The following is a 20,758-nucleotide window of genomic DNA, read 5'->3' on the forward strand; positions in this document are numbered from 1 at the left end:
CCGGCCCTCCCAGAGACCAGGGGCCAGGAGCCTGACCCCCAAAATGGAGACTGCAGGCGGGACACGTGGTCCTGGAGGCCAGCCCCCGAAGCCCACAGCCCTGCTGGGAGTCTTCTCCCAGGACCCCCGGTACAGGCAGGGCACCTGGGGCTGGCACAGCTGTGCCACAGCCAGGAGCAGACGGACAAGCAGCGGTAGCCATATGGCCCAGGTGCACGCACAGACCCTCATCCATCGCCTCCCTGGGGTTCTGGGGGGCAGCACCTGCTGCCTGCTCTCTCTCTCAGCCCTAGCTGAGGGCACGGGGGCTGTGGACAGACGCCCTGGCGCGACTCCCTGCTCCCCCTTCCCGGCTCTGCGCCTCCACTGACCTCCCTAACCGGTGCGGACAAGGACGCCTTCCGGCCCTCCTGGGGTCCCCGGCCTTCGGACCCCAGCGCCGCCCTGGGGCGCCTTCCCCGGCCCCTCCGCAGGCCACGATGCAGCTTCTGTCCCGGTTCAATTTCCCCCGCCTTTTTGATGTCACATCCTGTCCCGGGCTGCCCGCCTCCCCGCCGGCCACCGCCGCCGCCGCCGCCGCCGCCGCCGCCGCCGCCGCCGCCCCCTCCCCGTGCGAGCCGCCTCGGGCGCGCGGGTCCTCCCGCGCCACCCCCGCACTCGCCCTTCGCCGGCAAACTTTTGGCACCGGCGCCGACGAGCGCGCGTTCGAGCTCCGCAGGGCGCGCCTCCCGCCGCCGGAGCCGTGCGCGCGGGGAGCGGAGGGCGCAGCCCCCGCCCAGCCCAGCCCAGCCCAGCCCAGCCCCGCAGGCAGCCGCGCCGGAACCGGGACGCGATAAATATGCAGAGCGGAGGCTCCGCGCAGCACAGCCCGCGCGCCGCCTGCTCCGGGTGCTGAGCCGGGAGCGCGTCCGCGTCCACGCAGCCGCCGGCCGGCAGCACCCAGGGCCCGCACGCCAGGACGTCCGAGGGGCCGCGAGACATGCCACCGGCCCAGAAGCTGCTCAGCCTCCTCTTCCTCATCCTCATGGGCACCGAACTCACCCAAGTACGTGCACCCAACGCCATTTTCTTCCCCGCCAGGCGCTGGCCGGGCCGGGGCGCGCGGCAAAGTCGGGGAGCGCCGGGGGCCGGGGGCTGGGGGCTGGGGAGCGGGTGGACCTGGGGCCGAGGGAGGGGGCGCGCCGACCCCTCCCTCCCCTGCCCCCACTCCCTGCTGAGAAGTTCAGCCTGGGGCTGCTGGTGTCACGCGGGGAGCTCCCAGGCTTTTGGGGGGGTCCAGGTCTCACTCTCTCGCCCCAACACAGCCCGGCGGGGGCCCAGCCTTCCCCGGTGGGTTCACGGAGTTCCCCTGGGGGCTCCCGGAACGCCCCGACTCCGGGGACAGGCGGCATTGGCTTCCTGGGGGAGGGCTTGGGAGCCCCAGCTGTGCTGTGTGCACCGCGGGGACCCCGGCAAGTGCGGTGGGCTTGTCGTCTCCTGAGCTCGGCTCAGCACAGAGCCAGTCTTTGCCGGGTGTTCTCCATTTTAAATGCATCTGGGAGCCGCAGGTCTGGGCGGAGGGAAGGGCTGTGTGCGATCGCCCCGCGGGAGGGTCGAGCCGGCACCGCACCCGGGGCTGGGAAGAGTGTGCCAGTCTCCGGAGCCCGGCTGCCTGGGGTGACATTAAAACGCCCTCTCCACCGTGCCACTGTGCCACGCTCCGGGCTGGGAGGCTGGCGCTTCCGAGCACCAAGTCCAGGAAGCAGATGAGCCCAAGACCCCCCCCCCCACTGCCCAGGCCCTGGCCCCCCCACCCCTGCCTCCCTCCCTGTCGGAATAAGAGGAGACAAAGGAGAGAGAAGGGAGGGAGGTAGACACAGAGAGAAGATGCCGGAACCAGCGTCCCTGGTCTCTCCCTGCTCAGGACTCTCAGCCCAACAGGGGGCTGCCGCGCCCCTGCCCCGGCCTCCCAGGAGAGGCTCGGCGTGGCGCCTCCAGCAGGGAAGTTCTCTCGGCCCCACCCCCACCCCACACAGTCTGGCCGAGGGATGGCAGGCGTGCCGTGGACGGACAGATGCAAGCACACACGGGCACACGTGCACACACACGCGTGCACACACGCACACACGTGCAGAGAAGCGCCCAGCGGGTCCCAAGGAGCTGCAGGCGACCCTGGGAGCCAGCCTGAGCTCGTGGGCACAGCTCGGCAGCAGGACGGCGACGCCTCTTCGCTGGCCCTGGAGGTGCCCGTCCCCGACCCAAGGACCGTCCCGGCCCTAGTGACCTTCCTAGTGACCATTGCGGCCACACAATGCTTCTCCTGTTTGTGTCTTGGCCAACGCCCCCCTGTTCTGGGGAGAAACTTGGGGTTCCAGTCCAGGCAGAAGCTGTCTCGGTGGTGAGTGTTTGCCCACCTGCTCCAGCCCCGGGGCACACGCACCTGCATCCCCAGCCTTGCGGTCTGGTGCTGCCTGACTTCAGGACCCTGGTCAGCTCCTGCCCCGGTCAGGAAGGGGACCAGGGATTTCCCTGGGAGGCTCCTCTGTGGGGGGTGAGCTGGAGGCGGGGCTTCCCTCCTGGCTGGGTCCCTGGAGGGCCCGCCCCACCCTCACCTGCACCTCTGCCCTCCCTGGCCATCTCTGGATCAAGCCTGCTGCTGGTGGCTGGCTTGGATGTCCCCAGTCCTTCCCCTCCGTGCCTACAAACAGGCCGGGGAGCGGCTCCCTCGGCAGCCCGCTCTGGAGAGCCTGGTCGCCCTGCTGCCGCCGCCTGGCCTGAACCCACCGGGGCTGGGCCGGGCCAGGTGACTCCCAGCTTTGGCAGTGACCTCCCAGGCGCAGCCGGGGCTGGGGAGTGGGGGTGGGTGCAGGCCGGGCTGCTGTGAGTCTCAGCTGCTCGCTCCTACCTGTGTCGAGTGCTAGGCGGCCAGGTGTCCTGTGCGACGCCCTCACACCTGTGAGCGCACACAGCACCTGTCGGCTTCAGCCACACGCCCTGGGATCCGTCTTCCACGTTCGCCGCAGGCAGACTTCGCACGGCCACACCCTGCGTTAGGTCCCTGGGTTGGAGACAGTGGGACCAGGTGGGTTTCACCTGCACTTAACCAGCACTGCTTACAGGATTCAGGCAGACAGGCGGGAGGGAGGGGGCGAGCCCCCTGGGCAGGCCGGACGCCAGCTGTGGATTGACGGCCCGCCCGTGCCCGAAGCCGTGGGCCCCCGTGAACTCTGTCCTCAGACAGGACTTTGACCCGGCCTTGTTCTGTGGGTTCCGACAAAAGGCTGGCATTGCAAAGGAGTGACAACACAGAGGTGGGCCTGGGGGAGGCGGGGCGGGCCTTGTATACGATGGTGTGAAAGGTACGGGGGGTGGGGGCGGTCTGAGGCCAGGACCTGGGGCCCAGGCGCCCGCCCTGTGGCTCCTGTCCCTCCGGGCGCTGTGGGTGACCTTGAGAAGGCCTGCTGCCCTCTGAGCCTCGGCTCCCGCTCTGTTGAGACAAAGAGCGCCCCCAGCCCCCCGTCCTGTGTCCCGCCGCCCGGCCCCTCACCAGCCTTTCCTGGTCACCCACGGGTTGGACGGAACTCCGTCCAGTCCAGCCTGCAGCGTCGAGGACGCCTTGCCGTCCAACACCCGGGGCAGACCTGAGGCCCCGCTGTGGGCGTTTGTCTCGGTGGCCCAGGCGCCGCCGGCACCAGGTGCTGCACAGGAGAGCGGAGGAGTGAGCGCCGGCCCGGGAGAAGGCTTTGGAGCCGAGCCGGAACCCAGGAAGCAGGGAGCCCGGGTGGGAAGGTGGGGGAGGGAAGGAGGCCGGGAGAAGACCAGGCGCCCCGACTCTCGTGTCCCTGCTCGGCACATGTGTGCCGGGCGGGGAGGGGTGCCTGAGCCTTGTGCACCCTCCCCCGGCCATGTGGCGGCCTGGGTGCTCCCCGAGGTCCCAGCCGAGGACACAGTCTCTTGGGTGCTCGCTGTTTGCCTTTAGGGTTACTGGGTGACTGCCATATACTCCGTCCTGGAGCCCGCGGAGCCGTTCCAGGGGCCTGTGCCCTCGGGGACGTGTGGGCAGGGTATGCGGGGGCGGGGGTTGCTCTGGGAGTCCTAGGAAGGTCCCCCTGCCGCATCTGCCCCTCCCCTCCCACCCAGCCCACTCTACAGGAAGACCCCAACCCGTGGCCCTGAGCAAACTCAGAACCCAGGCCTGTCCCCGGGTGGGGCTAGGGGAGCGGCAGGGCACGAGCTGTGAGCCACAGAATCCCACACGGGGCAGCCGCTGGCGCGCTGTCCCACGGCGGAAGGAAGGACAATCTGCCTTCAGATCCCGGCCGTGCTCGGGACGGGCATCGCCGTGTGAAGTGAGACAGGGCTACCGGCTAAGCTCAGACAGCTACGGGGAACGGGGCCCACGGGGAGGGAACCAACTCCCGCTGCGAGGCCGGAGCGGTGGGAAGCGGCAGTCCTGCCGTCTTTACCGCTGGCAGGGCTGCCCGCCTCAGTGTGGTCGCGACGGGCAGCGCAGGCAGGAGGAGGGGGAGAGGGACCCCAACACGGAAAACAAGCCCAGCAGAGCTGAGGGTGCCGGCATTCAGCCGGCAGCCGGTGCTGTCCCAGGTGTCACCGCGCACCCAGCCCCAGGCCGGGAGGGAACGTGGCTCTTTGTGGGGCGCGAGCCCCAGCCTCATTCTCAAAATGGGGAGATGGACGGGGGGGGGGGGTAAGCGACGTGCCCGGAGGCCCAGAAAGGATGAGTCGGCCTGGACGCGGCCCCGGGTCTGTCTGACACCTGGGACGCCTGGGTTCAGGTTCTTGTTAAAACAGAAAAGTAAAAAGTAGAGAAAGCAGAACCACTTGGTGTTATGGAGCCCTAGGGGAGGGGGGAGGGGGCTGGTGCTGTCTCTTGGGTCCCAGAGACCCCAGTCAGCGAGGCGCACAGGGCCCCGGGGCCCTGTGCTTTGCTAACTGTGCGACCACATGGTGCGGCCACTGCTAACCATGCAGGCTGGCTCCAGAGCGGGCCAGCAGGGCCAGCACCGGAAGGGGTGCTCGGCGGGGCTCGGTGGGGAGCGCTGGGGGCCCCGAGGTCCAGGCAGTGGGAAGCAGTTCGAGGATGCTCCCCCCACCCTGCCGCCGCCCAGCTCCGTGGTTTGCACTGGGCTGGGGAGGGCTGGCCGCTGGGCAGAGCAGGTGCTGCTGTCCGTCCGCCGCCGGCCCACTCACGACTCCTTTCTGGGGAACGGCTTCGGCGCACGCACCGGGGGCCAGCTGCTGGCGGTAGCTTCCTTGGTCTCAAAGGGTGTGGGGGGCGAGGGCTGAGGCGCCTCCTGCTTGTGCACAGGGCCACGACATTGCAAATCCGATGGGAGAGTCCCAGGGAGCGCGCGGTGAGCGAGAAAGGCACCGAGGCCCTGGATGTGCCCGCGGGAGCAGCCCTCACCGTGGAGACCGTCGCCTGCGGCAACCCCGCCCCACAGGCGTTTCCCAGCTGGCCCCACGCCTCTGAGAAGGCCTCTCGGCGCTCCGCCCTGGGACAGAAGAAAGAACAGGGCCTGGGAGGCTGGGAGTCCCTGTGCCTCGCCCGCCCACCATGCCAGCCCCGGCTGCAGATGCCCCGGCTGTGAGCAGGGCCCCGGGAAGGGCACTGACTGCACCGCGGCACGCAGGGGCCTGGGGGAGAGGCGCCGTCCCCAGAGGCCACAGCCAGCGCTGGGAAGTCCCTGAGGGCCGGCACCATGGAGCAGAGGGTTAAAGCCGCTGAGTCCGGCGCCGGCATCCATCCCATGTGGGCGCCGATTCGAGTCCCGGCTGCTCCACTTCCGGTCTAGCTCCCTGCTGATGGCCTGGGAAAGCAGTGGAAGATGGCCCAAGTGCTTGGGCCCCTGCACCCGCGTGGGAGACCCGGGAGAAGCTCCTGGCTCCCGGCTTTGGTCTGACCCAGACCTGACTGTTGCAGCCATGAAGCCAGGAGTCAGGAGCTTCTTCCGGGGCTCCCACGTGGGTGCAGGGGCCCAAGGACTGGGCCGTCCTCCGCTGCTTTCCCAGGCCACAGCAGAGAGCTGGAGCGCAAGTGGAGCAGCCGGGACTCGACCCTGTGCTTGTACCGGATGCCGTGTCACAGGCGGTGGCTCAACTCGCTGCCCACAACGCCAGCCCCTAAGTGTGCATCTCCTTGAGAGATACCGAGGTCTTCCGTGCACTGGTTCACTCCCCAGGGGCCCACAACAGCAGGGGCTGTGCCAGAGCAGAGCCGGGAGCCGGGAGCCCCACGCAGTCTCCCACGTGGGTGGCAGGAACCCGAGTGCCGGAGCCATCATCCCTGCCTCCCGGGGTCTGCATTAGCGGGGAGTGGGAATCGGAGCTGGCGCTGCGTGCAGACCCCGAGCCCCCCAGAGTGGGACACAGGCATCTCAGCCGCCAGGCACCAAACCCGCCCCAGACGCCACCTTTTAATCCGCGTCAGGATTCACTCCACGGACACCGGGCTGCCTTCTCAGTTTTGGGAGGGGGCAACAGGAGCACTGTGTAGCCCCCCCAAAACCCTTCCACCCCCCCCCCCCCGCTCAGCCCAGCGGGGGGCGTCTGTGCAGTCAGCCCCTCCCTGCAAAGAGCCCAGCCCTGTGTCTCACCACCGAGAGCGCGGGAGCCACTGATGGAAGCAGCCGGGGCAGAGGTGGGGGGCGTGGAGGGCCGAGAACGGGACCGAGTGCGGGCCGGGACTCCGGGGGACGCAGCGTCCCAGAGGCGCTGGGGGGCTGAGCGGGAGGTAGAAGGCCCAGCCTCGGGGGACACCAGCCCCTGCCTCAGCCGCTCTCGCTGGCTCCGTGCAAGGCTGCGTCTCGCACCCACACGACAGGCTATCTGTGGCGGGCAGCCATGGCGCTGGCCCGTGTGCCTGCCCATCTGGGGGCCCAGGCAGGGAGCACCCCCTGGAGGGAGCACGGGTGAAGCCGAGACCAGCGTGGCCCTGCCATCCGGCCTCCACTGGCCGAGACGGCCGTCACACAGCCAAGCCTCCACGGGCCGTGTCGGGGGGCACCTAGGCCGCAGGAGCAGGGCAAGGGGCAGGGAGCCGGGCGGGGGGGGCAGGAAGGCGCAGGCTGGGACTGCCCCGGGGTCGGCCGTGGCTGCCGGGAGGGAACGCTCGGGCCCCCAGGTCCCCTCCCTGCCCAAGGATGTTCTTGCTCCAGCAGAGAGAGCGAGCGAGAGGCACCCGGGAGCAGCGGTCACTCATGAGGGAGCCCTGTGCTCGCCCTGGTCTCTGCTTCTGCCTCTGTCTCCTCCCTCTGACTGTCTGCCTCCTCCCTCTGATTGTCTCTGATTCTCTCCCGCTCCTCGCTCCCCTCCAGCTCATCGTACACAGCAGGACACCCCCACCTCCCCCTTCGGGGTCCATCGTGGGCAGCGGCCTCTCCCAGTGGGGCCGTGCGGCTGTAGTGGACGGCACTCGGTGACTCCCTGACAGCACCACCCACTGTCCCTGCAGGGACGGCCGCGTGGAGGTGGGCGCACCCTCCCCAGGCACCTGGCAGCCCCCGTGCTTTCCAGAGCGTTCTGGCTGGGCTGAGCTGGTGCGGCTGCCGAGGCCGGAGACCGTGGGGGCCCCGCGTGAGGACAGACCCGGCCGCCCCGGCAGGTGACCAGGCGTCGCCCAGGGCAGCGCCGAAACGCCTCCTGCCTGCGTGTGGTAGCCAGGGCGTTGGGAATGCCTTCCGACGGCCTGCGTGGCTCGTGGGCTGTGCAGGTGGCGGGGGCTTCCGTCGGGCCACCCCCGGGGATGCGTGACAGCTGTGTTGAGGGGCCTGGCCTGGCAGCCGCCTGCCCCGCCGTGTGACCTTGGACAGCCGAGTGGCCGGGAGTCGGCGGTGGCTCCGCCCCGTGGGCTCCAGCAAGGATTAAGTGACATCAGGCCTGGCACTGAGCCCCCGAGCGTCCTGGGCCCAGCACCCGCTGTGACGTGGGGTTCTGATTGCTCAGAGATGCCCATGTGAGCGAGCCCCTTGCTCCGGGGAGGTCTGGGGGATTCCTCCCCGGGAAATCCTCCTCCTCCCATCCAGAGCCCTTGTCCGCACGCTGGACAGGGGCCAGCAGGGGGCGACTCGCTTGAATCTCCCAGGCAAGAGCAGGTGTGGGCAGCGCCGTGAGGGGGGCGGCTCAGGTGCAGGGCCCGCATTCCGGGGCTGAGCTGTCACAGCCCACGCAGGGCTGGTGAGAACCATGCATCTCTGCAGGGGCCTCAAAGCGTCGGCCAACAAGGAGGCGAGGACGTGGGTGGGTCAGTGCCTCCCTCCCTCCCACCGACATCCCGGGATCCTGGGAGTCCCAGGGCCCCGCTCACGTTCCGCGAGCTCCACGCCAGGAACCCAGAACCTCACTTTCAAAGGAATGCTTTGCAGCTGTGCCTACAGGGTCACCGTACATACCCCCTCCCCGGCTGCCCGCAGGACAGAGCTCGGCAGAAGCACCTGGGGGGGGGGGGGCTTCCGCTCTCCAGGCCCTGGCCTGTCCCCAGGAGCCCCGTGGCACCAGCAGTGCCGGCGAGCAGCCCTGCCTCGCCCCTGCACACGACCCGCGTCGCGTTCCCTGGGTCGGCAGCCCCAGCCAGGCTGGCACCGCCTAGAGTGCCGGGGCAGGGCTGACGGCGAGCCTAACCCGAAGCTGGTTAGGAGCCGATCTCCTGCCCTGGGCGGTGACGACGCCTGCTCCTCTCCCGAGGCGAGCTGGTCCCTGCACCCCCACCCCCACCCCCCTTCAGCCCGTACAGGTGGGGAGCCGGGTTCCAGGAGGGCTCGTGGGCCGGGCCGGGCTCTGCGCGCTGAGACCCGCGAGGGCAGCTGTTGAGTTCACGGGGAAGCTTCTAGGCGTTGCTGTGCCGTCTTGCTGTGGCGTCCGTGCTGGGGTTCGCGGCTGGCTGTACCCCACGGCTCGCACTTACTGGTGTGAAATAACCTGTGACCCCGGGGTGCACCTGCGGTGGATTCAAGTGGTTGCAGCATAGCTCCGACGCCTGCAGGGAGCAGGGGTGGGGGGCTGGGCAGGCGGGGCTTGTGTCCCTGAGCCTTGGTCAGGAGAGGGGCGGGCAGATGGTCACACACCGGGGTGACAGCCTGGGGTGGGGGCGGGGAGGCTGCTAGCAGGGCTGCAGTACCAGCTGGCACTGGGAGGTGGCGCCCGCGCCCAGCAGTTGGAAGCCGCTGGCCGCGCATCCAGAGGGTTGCCATGCCTTAATCAGAAAAACAAACCCGAGCCACCGCCGTGGCCAGCAGGTCTCGCTCGGGCTGGGATCGGCTTGGCTGCCCCACGAGTTGCTCTCCGCGGTGGGCGGGCGCCAGGGAGGCGGTACTTTCTGTGCTGGCTGCCTTTCCAGCCCCGGGCGCTGCCCAGAGCTTCTTGGGCAGGCCGGCCTTCCGGGTGAGGCTTCGGGGGTCCCCGCACCCCGGGTCCGCGGGAACCCGGGAAGGCAGCGCCCGTGGGGACACGGATCTGCCCAGCCTGTCGGCCAGACCCCCGGTCGCTGCCAGTCGCGGGCGTGGCTCCCACGCCTGATCCCCAAACCTCCCGCAGCTGCGCCCGCGCGCTCGCCCTGTCACCCCTCGGCGCGCGCGGCCAGCGCACCCTCCGCCTCCCCGGGCCGTGGTCAGCGCCGGCTGACCTCCGCGGCTGCCCGGCTAGCAGGCGGCCGTTCACTTGGCCCCCATCCCCATCCCTGGCGCCGGCGACCCCGCCAGGCCCCAGCGCCGCTCCCAGCGCTCCCTTGGGGACGCGGGGGTGTGGGTGGCGGCCAGGCGGGCCAGGGGCGGCCGGAGAGGCCGGGTCGCCCTCGGAGCCCGGCTCGTCGGTCGGCTGTGGTCTGCAGACCTCGCCGCCAGCAGCCAGGGGGCGGCGGGGAGCCGGAGCGCGCAGGAAAAACCCACCCATTTCCTGGGCAGATTGCGTCGGCCGCCGCCCGGCCGTGTCCCCGCCTCCCGGCCGCGGCCCCCGCGCGCAGCCCGCGCCGAGCTCAGAACCGGGCTGCTGTTCCCGGCGGAGGGCGCGGGGCGCGGCGCGCGGGCCGGCGGCGGCTCCCTGTCTCCCTCGCTCGCTCGTTCGCTCGCTGGCTGCTTCCTGCCCGCCTCGCTCCCCGGCGCCCGGGGGCGGCGTGGCGATGGCCCGGGCGCGCGGGGCGGCGGCGGCGGGCGCGCGGCGGCGGCGGGCGGAGGGGGCGCGGGGACACGGCCGGGCGCCCCTGCCCGCCGCGGTGCCCGCCGCCTGAAGGCTGTCCGGGCGCGGAGCCGGCGCCGGTGCGGCGCGGGCGCGGGGACCCGGCGCGATGTCCGTGCCGCTGCTGAAGATCGGGGTTGTGCTGAGTACCATGGCCATGATCACCAACTGGATGTCCCAGACGCTGCCCTCGCTGGCGGGGCTCAACACCACCCGGCTGTCGGCCGCCCGCGGCGGGACGCTGGACCGCAGCACCGGCGTAAGTGCGCCCGCCGCGCCCTGCTCCCTCCGCGTCTGCGCCGGGCCCGCGGTGGCCGCTCGCGGGGCGGGGGTGAGCCCGCCCGGGGGCTCTGAGGTCCCGGGGCTTCTCGGAGAGAAACTCTTTCCTTGAAGCGCTAGGAAACTGGGGCTGGGCTCTTGGGGACTTGCCCAAGGTCACGGGGCCCGTGCGAGGCACGGACGCTCCCAGACCCCAGCCTGGTGGGGCCACGGAGCCTGCCCTACTTTGGACAAGCCGGGACCCAAGTCCCCAGGCACCCAGCCTTTCCCGTCGGCCCTGGAGGGTGGGCCGGGGTCCCCTCGGAGGACGGTGCAGGGGTGCCTGGGAGCCGCGCGCTCAGCTTCGCCTCCCGTCACCCCTCCCACCCCGCCTGCTTGCCCTGCCCTGCTGGGACCTGGGGGCAGGGGAGCGGCCCCTGGGCACGGCCGGTTGGGATGGTGATGGCGGAGCAGCCCAGGCGGGCTCCCCTCCCTGCGGATAGGAGAGGAGAGGTGAAGGTCAAGTCTCCTGGGCTCCCCGGGGCTGCCAGGGGCTCTGGCTCCTTGGGGAGGGGCTGCTGGTGTGACCCTCTCACCTGCTGTTGGGAGAGCGGCTCAGCCCTTCCTCGTGACTTTATCCTCCGCCTCTGGACCTGAGCTTCTGACAGGGAAATGAATGAAATCAAATGTTTCCTACTCCAGGCTCTCCCAGTCCCGGGCTAAGAATAGCGAGGAGGTGACTGGGTGGAGGCAGCCGGCAGCCTGCGGGGCCAGCAGGAGGGTACAGGGCGTGTGCCAGCCAGGGCTCAGGGGCTCCTGGGGTCTGCCCTGAGTGCCCGGCCAACAGGACACCCAAGCTGGGCTGCAGGGGAGGGGCCGGCTCTGGTTTCTCTGTGGTCCTGGTGACCAGGGCTGGGGTGGCCCCTGCATGGCCAATGCATCCCTACGGTTCGGTGGCGTCCCCAAATGGCCGGGGAGTGGACGTGGGTGTCTGTGCTAGGCTGCCGGCAGGATGATTGCCGCGGCCCAGGGGCATTGCAGCTCTGGGCTGAGAGGCAGCTGGAGCCGGCGGTGTCACGGCTGCCGCGCCAGCCGCCCTGCTGGCCTCCCAGGGAGGGGGGGATCTCATTTCTGAATTGCATGCCTGCTGTGTGTCGCCAGCCCTGCCTGCTCCCATCCAGCCGGGGCACTGTGATCCCTCCGATGTATCAATGGGCTCCATGTTAAAACTCCAGGCTCTTTCAGGTTAAACCTGAGATTTGAAACATTGTTTTTGAAAGAGTTGTGCCTCTTTGATTTGCCTCCCGCCCTGGGCATCGGTTGGTGCCTCCGGGCCAGGTCTTTGGGGCCCTGCTTTGTGCCTGTCCCCTGGGCCAGACAAGCACGCTCACCACCATCCCTCATACAGTGCCCAGTGCACAGCCTCACGTCTCCCTTTCTCTCCCTCCCCCTGCCTCGCCTCACCTGCCCCCTCCAGGTGTTGCCCACCAACCCTGAGGAGAGCTGGCAGGTGTACAGCTCTGCCCAGGACAGCGAGGGCAGGTGCATCTGCACCGTGGTGGCTCCCCAACAGACCATGTGCTCCCGGGACGCCCGCACCAAACAGCTGAGGCAGCTGTTGGAGAAGGTGAGTGCGTGTGCGTGTGAGTGTGTGTGTGCGTGTGCATGTGTGTGCGTGTGCGTGTGCGTGTGTGTGTGTGTGTGTGCGTGTGCGTGTGTGTGTGTGTGTGCGCGTGCGCCCACCCCAGCACCACAGCCGCGCTGGTCTGCGGGGCCATCCCGCATCCCTCCTGTCCCGCTAGAAATACTTATGAATGGGCAGATGGATGGGTGGACGGATGGACGGACGGGTGGGTGGCTGAAGATGCCGGGTGGCCCGGGAGGAGGGGGCAAATCCGCCCACTGCCTGCGGCCTCGGGAGGCAGGACGCAGCCCCCTCTGGTGGGCGCAGCTCCCTCAGCAGTGGAGGGAGGGGCCGAGCTATGCGTTCAGGTCCTCCAGCTCCGGCCGGCCCTGAGGACGCAACGTGACCAGCTGTTCCCTGCCCCCATGCCCACCGGGAAGGGGCTTGGTGAGAGCCTTGCTCCTGCGGGCATCCCAGCGGGGCTCCGGGGGCTCGAGCACCTGTGAGGGCCGGCGGGGGGTGCCCCTGCCCCCTGAGCAAGCGGGTTGAGAGGAGTCAGAGATGCCTGGAGCATCTGCCACTCACAGTTCCTGGACCAGACCAGACCCGAGGCCTGGTTGGGCCGTTAGTTACTCAGACTGTGGAGGAGAGGCTGCGTGCAGAGCCCCAGGGACCACCGGAGACCTGGACCCTGCGCCCCTGGGGGGGAGGGCGGAAATAGCTTCCAGAAAGCTCTCCAGGCCCTGGGGACGAAGGCCCGGGAGCTTTCCCTCTGCCTGTGCCTGTTTAAAAATTTAAAGGCCCATCTTCCACGGCGGCGGCGGGCACGCCGGATTCCAGCGTGCAGGGCTGTCCTCAGCTCCTCTCCCGCTGGTCTGGGCCCAGTGCCCTTCTGTTCCTGGCTCTCAGCGGCCAGGCGAGGCACACACCGGGCACCCACCCCCGTGGGCAGAGCAGACGCCCCAGAACCCTGTGCACCGGCCAAGGCCGCCAGCGAGCTACTTCCTGGCCGAGCCTTCAGAGTCCCGCCAGGTGGCTGAGGACAGTCCTGGGAGCCACCACCCTCCCCCACCCCACCCCGATCTGAGACCCCCGTGCCAGCCTGCACAGGAGCCGCAGGGACCGGGAGCGGGCGGGGCTGTGGGCCTGAGGCCAGGAGGCAGCCGGCCTGGCTGGGCGACAGCGAGCAGGTTTGCTGCCCCTCGCCCAGGCTGTCAGCGCGGTCACCCGGCAGCACTGGGTAAACAGCCGGCAATCAGTGCATGTGCTTGGGATGCGGGAAACCTTCTGTGAGGGGGCGTGGCCTTCCTGGAGGGCGGGTGGGCCTGCTGCCTGCCGCTGACCCCCGCCCTGCTCCCTTGCACCTGCTGCGCCGGGGTGGGGGTGGGGCATCGGGAGCTTTGGGGGCTGTGGCTAGGATGCCGCCTGGGGGCGGGAGGCTGGGGCGGCTGTTGGAGCCCTGGGCTGGAGGCAGCTGGCCAGAGTTTGTCTCTTGTAAGTCGAAGTTTGATCTTGACAAATTCAAGATTTAAAATCTTTACAACTTTCCCCCTCCAGCAACTAAGAGCTGTGTGTGGTCCCTGGCTGCTGCTCTCCGAAGGGGGTGGGCAGAGGGGCCATCTTCCCAGCCTGCAGGCTCACGGCCTGGCCCTGGGCTTGGCTAGCGACACCGGCGTGTGGCTTGCTCCGGCTCAGGCTTGGGCCAGCAGAGTGATTTTGTTCCACGGTAGTACGTGGCCCCGTCTGGCCTGGCTCATCCAGGAAACCTCCCTGGAGGAGGCGGCATTCAGGCTGGGCCTTGAGGGTGAAGGAAACCAATGGAAAGGAGTGCCTGGGGCACTCGGAACGACGGAGTGAGATGGGGGCAGGCAGACGGCAGGCAGGCCCAGGCCCGTTTCCCGTCGATGGAATGGCCCGGCGGGGGGGGGGGGGGGCCACAGAGCCACCGTCGCCCCGTGTTGTGCTTTCCAGACTGGGTTCTGAACCGGATCTGTGCACACTGCCTGCAGGCACACAGGCTGCTGTGGCTGCATTTTGTCTGCCGGACTGCAGGGGATGGGGGCCACGCCACCGCCCCCCCGCCAGCCTGGCCGCCCAGGCCGAGCCCGGCCCCACCGACCCCCGCGCGAAGGGTTTTCAAATTCAGCAGAAATAAATAAAAGCAGAAGAGATTTGCTGCCGGGGAGGTGTCCTCCTGCCTGGCCGCGGGGTCGGGTTCTGGGGAGAGGACCCCCGTGCCACAGCCGTCGTCCTCGGCTGCACTCCCGAGCTGGAAGCGAGCAGGCCGGCGGCTGCCGGGAGCCTGCCCGTCCCCCGGAGCTGTCTGGAACCCCGGTGAGCGGTGACGCTCCGTCTGAGCTGGGCTCGGTGCGGCTGTGCCGGCACAGGCGTGTGCGAGCCTGCAGAGCCGTGATCGCTCGTGATGCCGCGTGTGACGGATGGCACGCGAGCCGGGAGGTGGGGAGGGCAGTTCCCGGTTCCTTCCTCCTGCACTTAGCTCTTCCAGGGAGGGCTGGGGCTTTATACCTGGGGGCGGGGCCGAGGGTGGGGCCAGGCGATGGCACCTGGAGAGGACCCGCCCCCAGGGTCCTGGGCTCCCGCGTCCCCCAGATCCCAAGATCAGGCTCGGCAAGATGGCAGAGAGGATGTTGACAGAACCAATTTGCTCTGTGTGTGATGCTGCCGATGAGCTCGTAAATAATGCATGGAGCCCCTGGTGGCTGGCCGCGTGCGTGTGTGCGTGCGTGGGGGCGGGCAGGGGCGGCTGAGCGTGTGTGTGTGTGTGCATGTGCGTGCGTCCGTGTGTGTGCATGTGTGTGTGCGCGTGTGTGCGTGTGTGGGGGCGGGCGGGCGGCTGAGCATGTGTGTGTGCACGCGTGTGTGCGTGCGTGGGGGCGGCCGGCGGCGGCTGAGCCAGCCGGGCACCGCCGCAGCTCTTGCCTCGCGCCTGTCACCCTCTGCACAGGTGCAGAACATGTCGCAGTCCATAGAGGTGCTGGACAGGCGGACGCAGAGAGACCTGCAGTACGTGGAGAAGATGGAGAGCCAGATGAAGGGGCTGGAGTCCAAGTTCAAGCAGGTGGAGGAGAGCCACAAGCAGCACCTGGCCAGGCAGTTCAAGGTGTGTGCGCCCCCCACGGCCCCCCAGAGCCAGGCTTGGCCCCTCGTGCTGTCCCGTCCCCTGCAGCGGTGGTGACCTGGGAGCCCCGGGGGGACACGGCCAGGATTGCTCTTGCCCCGCACAGCGCCTTGCCACAGCGCTCCTGCCTGGCACGCAGGAGAGCCATCTGTGGGCGAGCCGGGCGCCGGCGCCCCACGGCCCCTGCTCCCCAGCCGCGTCTCCCGCCCACTCCTGCAGGTAAAGCACACTAGGCAGGGGTTAGCACGCTTGGCCGGAGCCATCTCTGAGCACAGATCACTCAGGGCAGGTCGTCCGTGACGAGGCACGCTGTGGACGGACGGGGGTGGGGGAGACGTGGGCCCCAGGGCCTCTCTCGCCTCGCGGGCGGTGAAGTGCGCACGGCTCCCGGTGACTGTGGGCGCTAAAGCTGTGGAGCCTGCACGCGTGACGTGCAGCTGGGGCGGCACCCCTGCTGGCTGCTGGTTTCCAGAAGGTTCCGTGGAGAAGTGCGTGCGGCCTCGGTTAAGATGCCGCTGCATGCTGCCGAGACGCGCGGCCCACGCGCCGGCGGCGCGCGCCCGGAGTCACACAGCCTGGCCCCCGCTGCAGACTGCTCCCGAGCTTGCCCCCCCGTCCTTTTTATGCTAATGCTGTTCTTTGATCTGCTCCCTGCATGCAGCGAGGACTAATTTTCTTTTAAAAGCGAGACATTAGACAGACGAAACGGCAAACTAATGAAGTTATACGGTCTGTGTTACCCGTGAGATGCCGGCCGGCCCGAGGCCTCCGAGTGGCGGCAGCCGGCTGCTGGCCCGCCCGTGCCCGCTCCTCACGGGTCAGCCTGGGTCCCCCCGGGCTTGATGGGAAGTGGCTTGTGTCTCTGGCTCCCAGAGGGGCGGGCTCTCCCTGCCCTGTGGCCCGGAGACCCCCTCTAAGCTCCCGGGGCGTCCCCAGGCCACACCGGCCATGCCGGGGTCCCTCTGAGGGCCAGACGGGGGCGCCGCGGCTGTGGGGGAGCAGAGGTAGGCTCCTGCCCTTGCTTGACTGACTCCAGCAGTAGCGTGTGATTTTTTTTTAACTGACCGTGAAAGTGCTTGTCTCAGGCCGTCTGCGCGGCCAGGCTAGCGAGCTGGCTCCTCAACGCTCTCTCGTTTTCTTGCTTGCAGGGCTAACTTTAAAGAGTTTTTTCATGCTGCAGTGAGAGAAGACGCAGCCCACTCCCCTGTAACATGAGAGAGCCAGACAGCTTTTTGCACCTTGCATTTTTACTCTATTTTCCAATCCGTAGCACCATATCACTAAGGAAGCTTGAACTCAACCAGGAGCCTCCCTTGCATGCGGCCGTAGATGCATCCCAGGAGTAGCCCGAGCCCTTGTCGATGCGGTTTTTGAAAAAGGAAGAAAAAAAGAACTCTGTGTTGTCTGTGACGTAACCGCATGTAACTTCCGGATGTTGCATTGTGCCAATAAAGACCTTTCCCAAAGCCCTCGGTGTCCTGGGACTGATTCCTACGCCTTCTGCCGGGGCGGGGCGCGGCGGCGCACAGCCCCGCCCGTGGGAGGAGCCGGCGAGGCAGGCCTTACCAGTTCTTGCATGCTAGGCACTGAACCCAGCTTATTTTAACCTTGCAGGCGATTAAAGCGAAAATGGATGAACTTAGGCCTTTGATCCCTGTGTTGGAAGAGTACAAGGCCGATGCCAAATTGGTATTGCAGTTTAAGGAGGAGGTCCAGAATCTGACGTCAGTGCTAAACGAACTGCAAGAGGAGATTGGCGCCTTTGACTACGATGAGCTGCAGAACAGAGTGTCCAGTCTTGAAGACAGGCTGCGTGCATGCATGCAAAAACTAGGTAGGCCCGGCGCCCGGGGCGCGGCGCTGCCCGCCTGCGGCACGCGTGCAGGCGTAGGGAGCGCGGCCAGGGGCGGCGCCCGCCCGGCCTCGGCGAGCCGCCCGCAGGGCTCCTGGTAGGGCCTCCTGTAGGGTTAGCGCAGCAGGAGCCCAGGCAGGGCCTCCAGCCGCAGACCCCACGGAGGAGCGCGTCTGGCAGAAGCAGGGCGAGCGGAGCCGCTGCCTGGGGCTGGGCGCGCGCGTGCGTGCGTGCGTGGGCGCATGTGTGCGTGCGTGCGTGGGTGTGGGCGTGGGCGTGCGTGGGCGTGTGCGTGTGTGCGTGAGGGACACGAGTTCCAGGGGGCTGGCGACACGCCTCGGGTTCCTGCAGACGCTGGGAGACGGGCGCCGCCCCGTCCCAGCAGAAGATCCGCCCCTCCTCGCCAGTGAGGGAGCCCCTCTTCCAGCCCCAGGGGTGCTCATGCGCCCCTGGCACATTTCCCTGGGTCCTCAGCGGTAGCCCCGCCCAAGCAGGGTGCCCCACCGGGACCCTTGCTTGAGATTGATTGCCGGTTAATTGCGATAAGCAGTCTCAGTGAGTTGCGCCGGAGCCCGGCTCGTTCTGGGGCTCCCCCCTCCCCGCCCAGAGCCCACCTCCTCTCTAGCCATGTTTCCCATGGAGGCTGCGCATTCCATGCGGTCCCTGGCCTAGGGCAGCTTGGGGTCCAGCCAAGGGTCAGCTCTGTCTGAGGCTCTAACTTGGTTCCCTTCCCTCTCTTCCCGACCCCGCCCAGGCCCTGCGCCTGCTGCAGGGGCGTGGCCAGCAGGCACCATGGGGCTTCCTCGCGCTGTTAGGCAGGAACTGGCCGGGAGAGGACAGTAGCATCAGCCAGCCGTGGTTAAACAGGGCGGGGGGCGGCGGTCTCCATTCTGGTGCCTCTGAGCCCCTGGCCGCAAGGAGAAGAGAGTGGGGCCCACGCTCTCGCCGTGTCACACAGGGTGGCCGACTGTGTTCTTTCCCTCTGCTCCCTGGTTTTCTTGCTGCCCGGGACTGGGTGACTTGGACCATGCGGGCTGGGGGGGGGGGATCTGTGGACATGCGAGGGTTTGGTGGGGGGCTAAGGCCAGTGACGAGAGACATGCTGGCTGTGTGACCTTCTGCTGGGTGCCACCCTTGGATCCCCCTGCCCCAGGACCAGAGTTTGGCTCAGTTTTGCTCCTCAGGCCCCTGGCAGCCCCTGGCAGGGTGGGTTTTCTTGTTTCTCCATCCCCCATATCCGCTGACTCCCCCCGGCCCCATCCGCGCCCCGCCGCACCCGTGTGCACCCTGGGACACCGGGAGGAACACGGGAAGCCTCCGTGTTGTCCCGGCAAGGGAGCAGGGTGGAAGCTGACGCACGGTGAGAAGGAGGCTTTGGGCCAGGCTTCCCGGCCGTGCCGTTTCGAGCGCCAGGTGAGTTTAGCCCAGGTTTTGGAATCTCCTCTTGCTCGCCTCGGGCGGCCGAAAACGCTGGTTTGGGAGTGGAGCCGAGGCTGAGTGGGCGCCCCCCACCGTGCGCTCTGCGGTTTCTGCTTCTGCCTCGAATGGGTCAGGAGGGCTGTGAGACACGGACAGGCCCTGGAGCAGGGCGGTCCTCGTGGGCGCCCCCGTCCCCCTGTCCGGGGAGGCAGCCTGTAGGGCAGGGGGTGCTGCCCCCGGCTATGCAGCTCCCCCAAGGCCTTGTCAGCCGCACCTCGTCTGGGCCCTGTGGTTGCTGGGAGAGTCCAGTTCCTGCCGTGGGGCACGCAGGGGGGTGGCCCTGGTGGACACGGAGAAGGGACTGGTAGGATGACACCTGGGTACATGACAGAGGCGGATGACAGGTGCCTGATCGTAGATGATTGATGGGTGGGTGGGTCTGTGGATGATAGAGGTGGATGTTGCTAGGTGCTAGGCGGGTGACGGGCGATGGACAGATTGGCAGAGATGACATGGTCGGGGGGTGGATGGATAGGTGATAGAGGTGGGTGATTGGTGAGCTGATGGGTAGAGAGTGGCAGACAGTTGATACAGGTGACAGTTGATTGACAGGTATCTCAGTAGATTGAGCTCCTCCTCCCTCTTCCCCCGCCTCCATTCCGCTCAGTGAGTGGCTTCAAGGTCGGGTTTCCGGGTCATGGCCTCTCGGTTTGGTCTCTGTGCCAGCCTTGCACACGCGCAGGGGCTGGGGTCGCCCCAGCAGCCAGTTTCCTTGTTGGCGGCTGGGGGAGGGACTGGCCTCTGTGCAGCGTGGGCTCTTGGGCAGGCGAGGCCCCTCCCACGCTTGCACCCCTGGGTCCCTGCTGTGTCCGGTGGCGGGCTGATCTCCCTGGGGTTACGGTGGGGGACAGGGCTCCCAGCAGTGCCTGCCCTGGAAGCACCCAGGCCAGGCCCCCTCCCAAGACCCCCTCCCTGTGGGACTCAGCTGGAGGCGGATCTGGGGCTCACTGTCAGGAAGGTGTCTGTGTCCAGCCTTCCAGAGCCAGTCTTGCCCGGGGCAATATGGAGGCACTGCTGCCCGGCAGGGTCCCCAGCCCGGAGCCAGCGCCTGGGGCGTCTCTCTGGACACCTCAGAGGCAGATGCTCCTTCAGGTAAACTGAGGAAGGCGGAAACCTCAGCACAGCCGGGAACGCTGGGCCTGAGCCACGCTGTTCTCTGCAGACGCACTGGGCGTCCCCAGGGCTTCTCCTGGTTACAGCCTCCCCGGCAGCCTGGCTGGGGCGGAAGCCCCCAGACGGCGGGGGCACGGTGGCGCCCAGCGGGGGTCTCCTTCCTCTGAGAAGACAGAGCCGCGGGGGGCTGGGCTGCTGCCGAGTCGCCCTGGCCAGCTTCGCCCTCCCATGGGCGGCTGTGTCCGTGCCTCCTCGTCCAGCGCCGTGAGGCGTTGGGAAGGTGAGCTGGGCCCAGCGCTGGGAGACCCTGCAGGCTCGGGGCGCTGGCCTGGGCGGGGTCCTGGCGGGGCCCCGCCCTCCTCTCAGCTCCCTCCCTCCAGGGAGGGCTGGGGTGTCGAGTGCTGCCCAAGGAGGTGAAAGGTGGAAGAGCCCCCACCCCCACCCCAGGACCTGGTCAGAGACCCGAGCAGGGGGCGGCTTGGTCCTCCGCCCATTTCGTCTGCACCAGGGACGTGTGTGCATCCAAGCCCCCGGCTATGCTGACTTCTTCCCACATGGGTCTGAGGGAGAGCGGCTGGGCGCAGGGGCCAGTGGCTTTGGGGCAGTCACCCTCCTTAGCTGGCCCTCAGGGCTGCCCAGAGACCCTTGGGGCCCAGCCTGGAGGCCCCCCGCCCCCGGGGACCAGGCTGCTGCTGCCACGAGCGGCCTCCTGGAACCCGCAGCAGGAGGTGCTTTGCTCCAGCCACGGGGCGCGGTCTCCGGCCACCTGTCCGGCTCCTCCCCAGCCTCCTGGCCCGGCCCCTCCTGAGGGCTCGTGACTGGAGACGGGCGCTTTCCCAGGCTGGCTGTGCCAAGATTTCCATCAGGCTCTGCCGTGGGCTGTTTTAGATCCTGTCAAGTCCCCGAGGCCTTGGCACAACCGGTCTGGACAGAGAACCAAAAATAACTCCTGAGTGCAGGGGAGCGGCCGCCCCGTGGGCCCTGGAGCAGGGCCTGCAGCCAGCCGCTGCTGCACCGCCCCTCCCGCTCCCCGAGCCGGGCTGGAAGCTGCCTCCCGGGACCACGAGTGCATTTCCGGGGGCTGGGCTGGCCCCGGGGAGCGGCCCACGTGAGCTGCGCTTGCCGG

General features: G+C 68.5%; 1 protein-coding gene across 3 annotated transcripts in view; it reads left to right on the forward strand.

The window, feature by feature from the left end:
• The first annotated feature begins 846 nt into the window (after nucleotides 1–846).
• The window catches only part of OLFM1 (olfactomedin 1), a 28,477-nt gene continuing 8,565 nt past the window's right edge, over nucleotides 847–20,758 (forward strand). Inside the window, exons 1-4 of one of the 3 annotated variants that reach the window (XM_070058864.2) lie at nucleotides 847–1,045; nucleotides 11,903–12,052; nucleotides 15,015–15,170; nucleotides 16,803–17,022. In XM_070058864.2, coding sequence (XP_069914965.1) covers nucleotides 980–1,045; nucleotides 11,903–12,052; nucleotides 15,015–15,170; nucleotides 16,803–17,022 — 592 coding nt within the window. In that variant the 5' untranslated portion in view covers nucleotides 847–979. Of the gene's footprint in view, nucleotides 1,046–10,138; nucleotides 10,427–11,902; nucleotides 12,053–15,014; nucleotides 15,171–16,802; nucleotides 17,023–20,758 lie in introns of those variants that run through there. The other 2 variants (XM_051831465.3, XM_089322453.1) reach the window with 2 other exon arrangements.

This window comes from Oryctolagus cuniculus, chromosome 1 (assembly GCF_051225735.1).
Source record: "Oryctolagus cuniculus isolate XC-2025 breed Fujian yellow rabbit chromosome 1, ASM5122573v1, whole genome shotgun sequence".
Lineage (NCBI taxonomy): Eukaryota > Metazoa > Chordata > Mammalia > Lagomorpha > Leporidae > Oryctolagus > Oryctolagus cuniculus.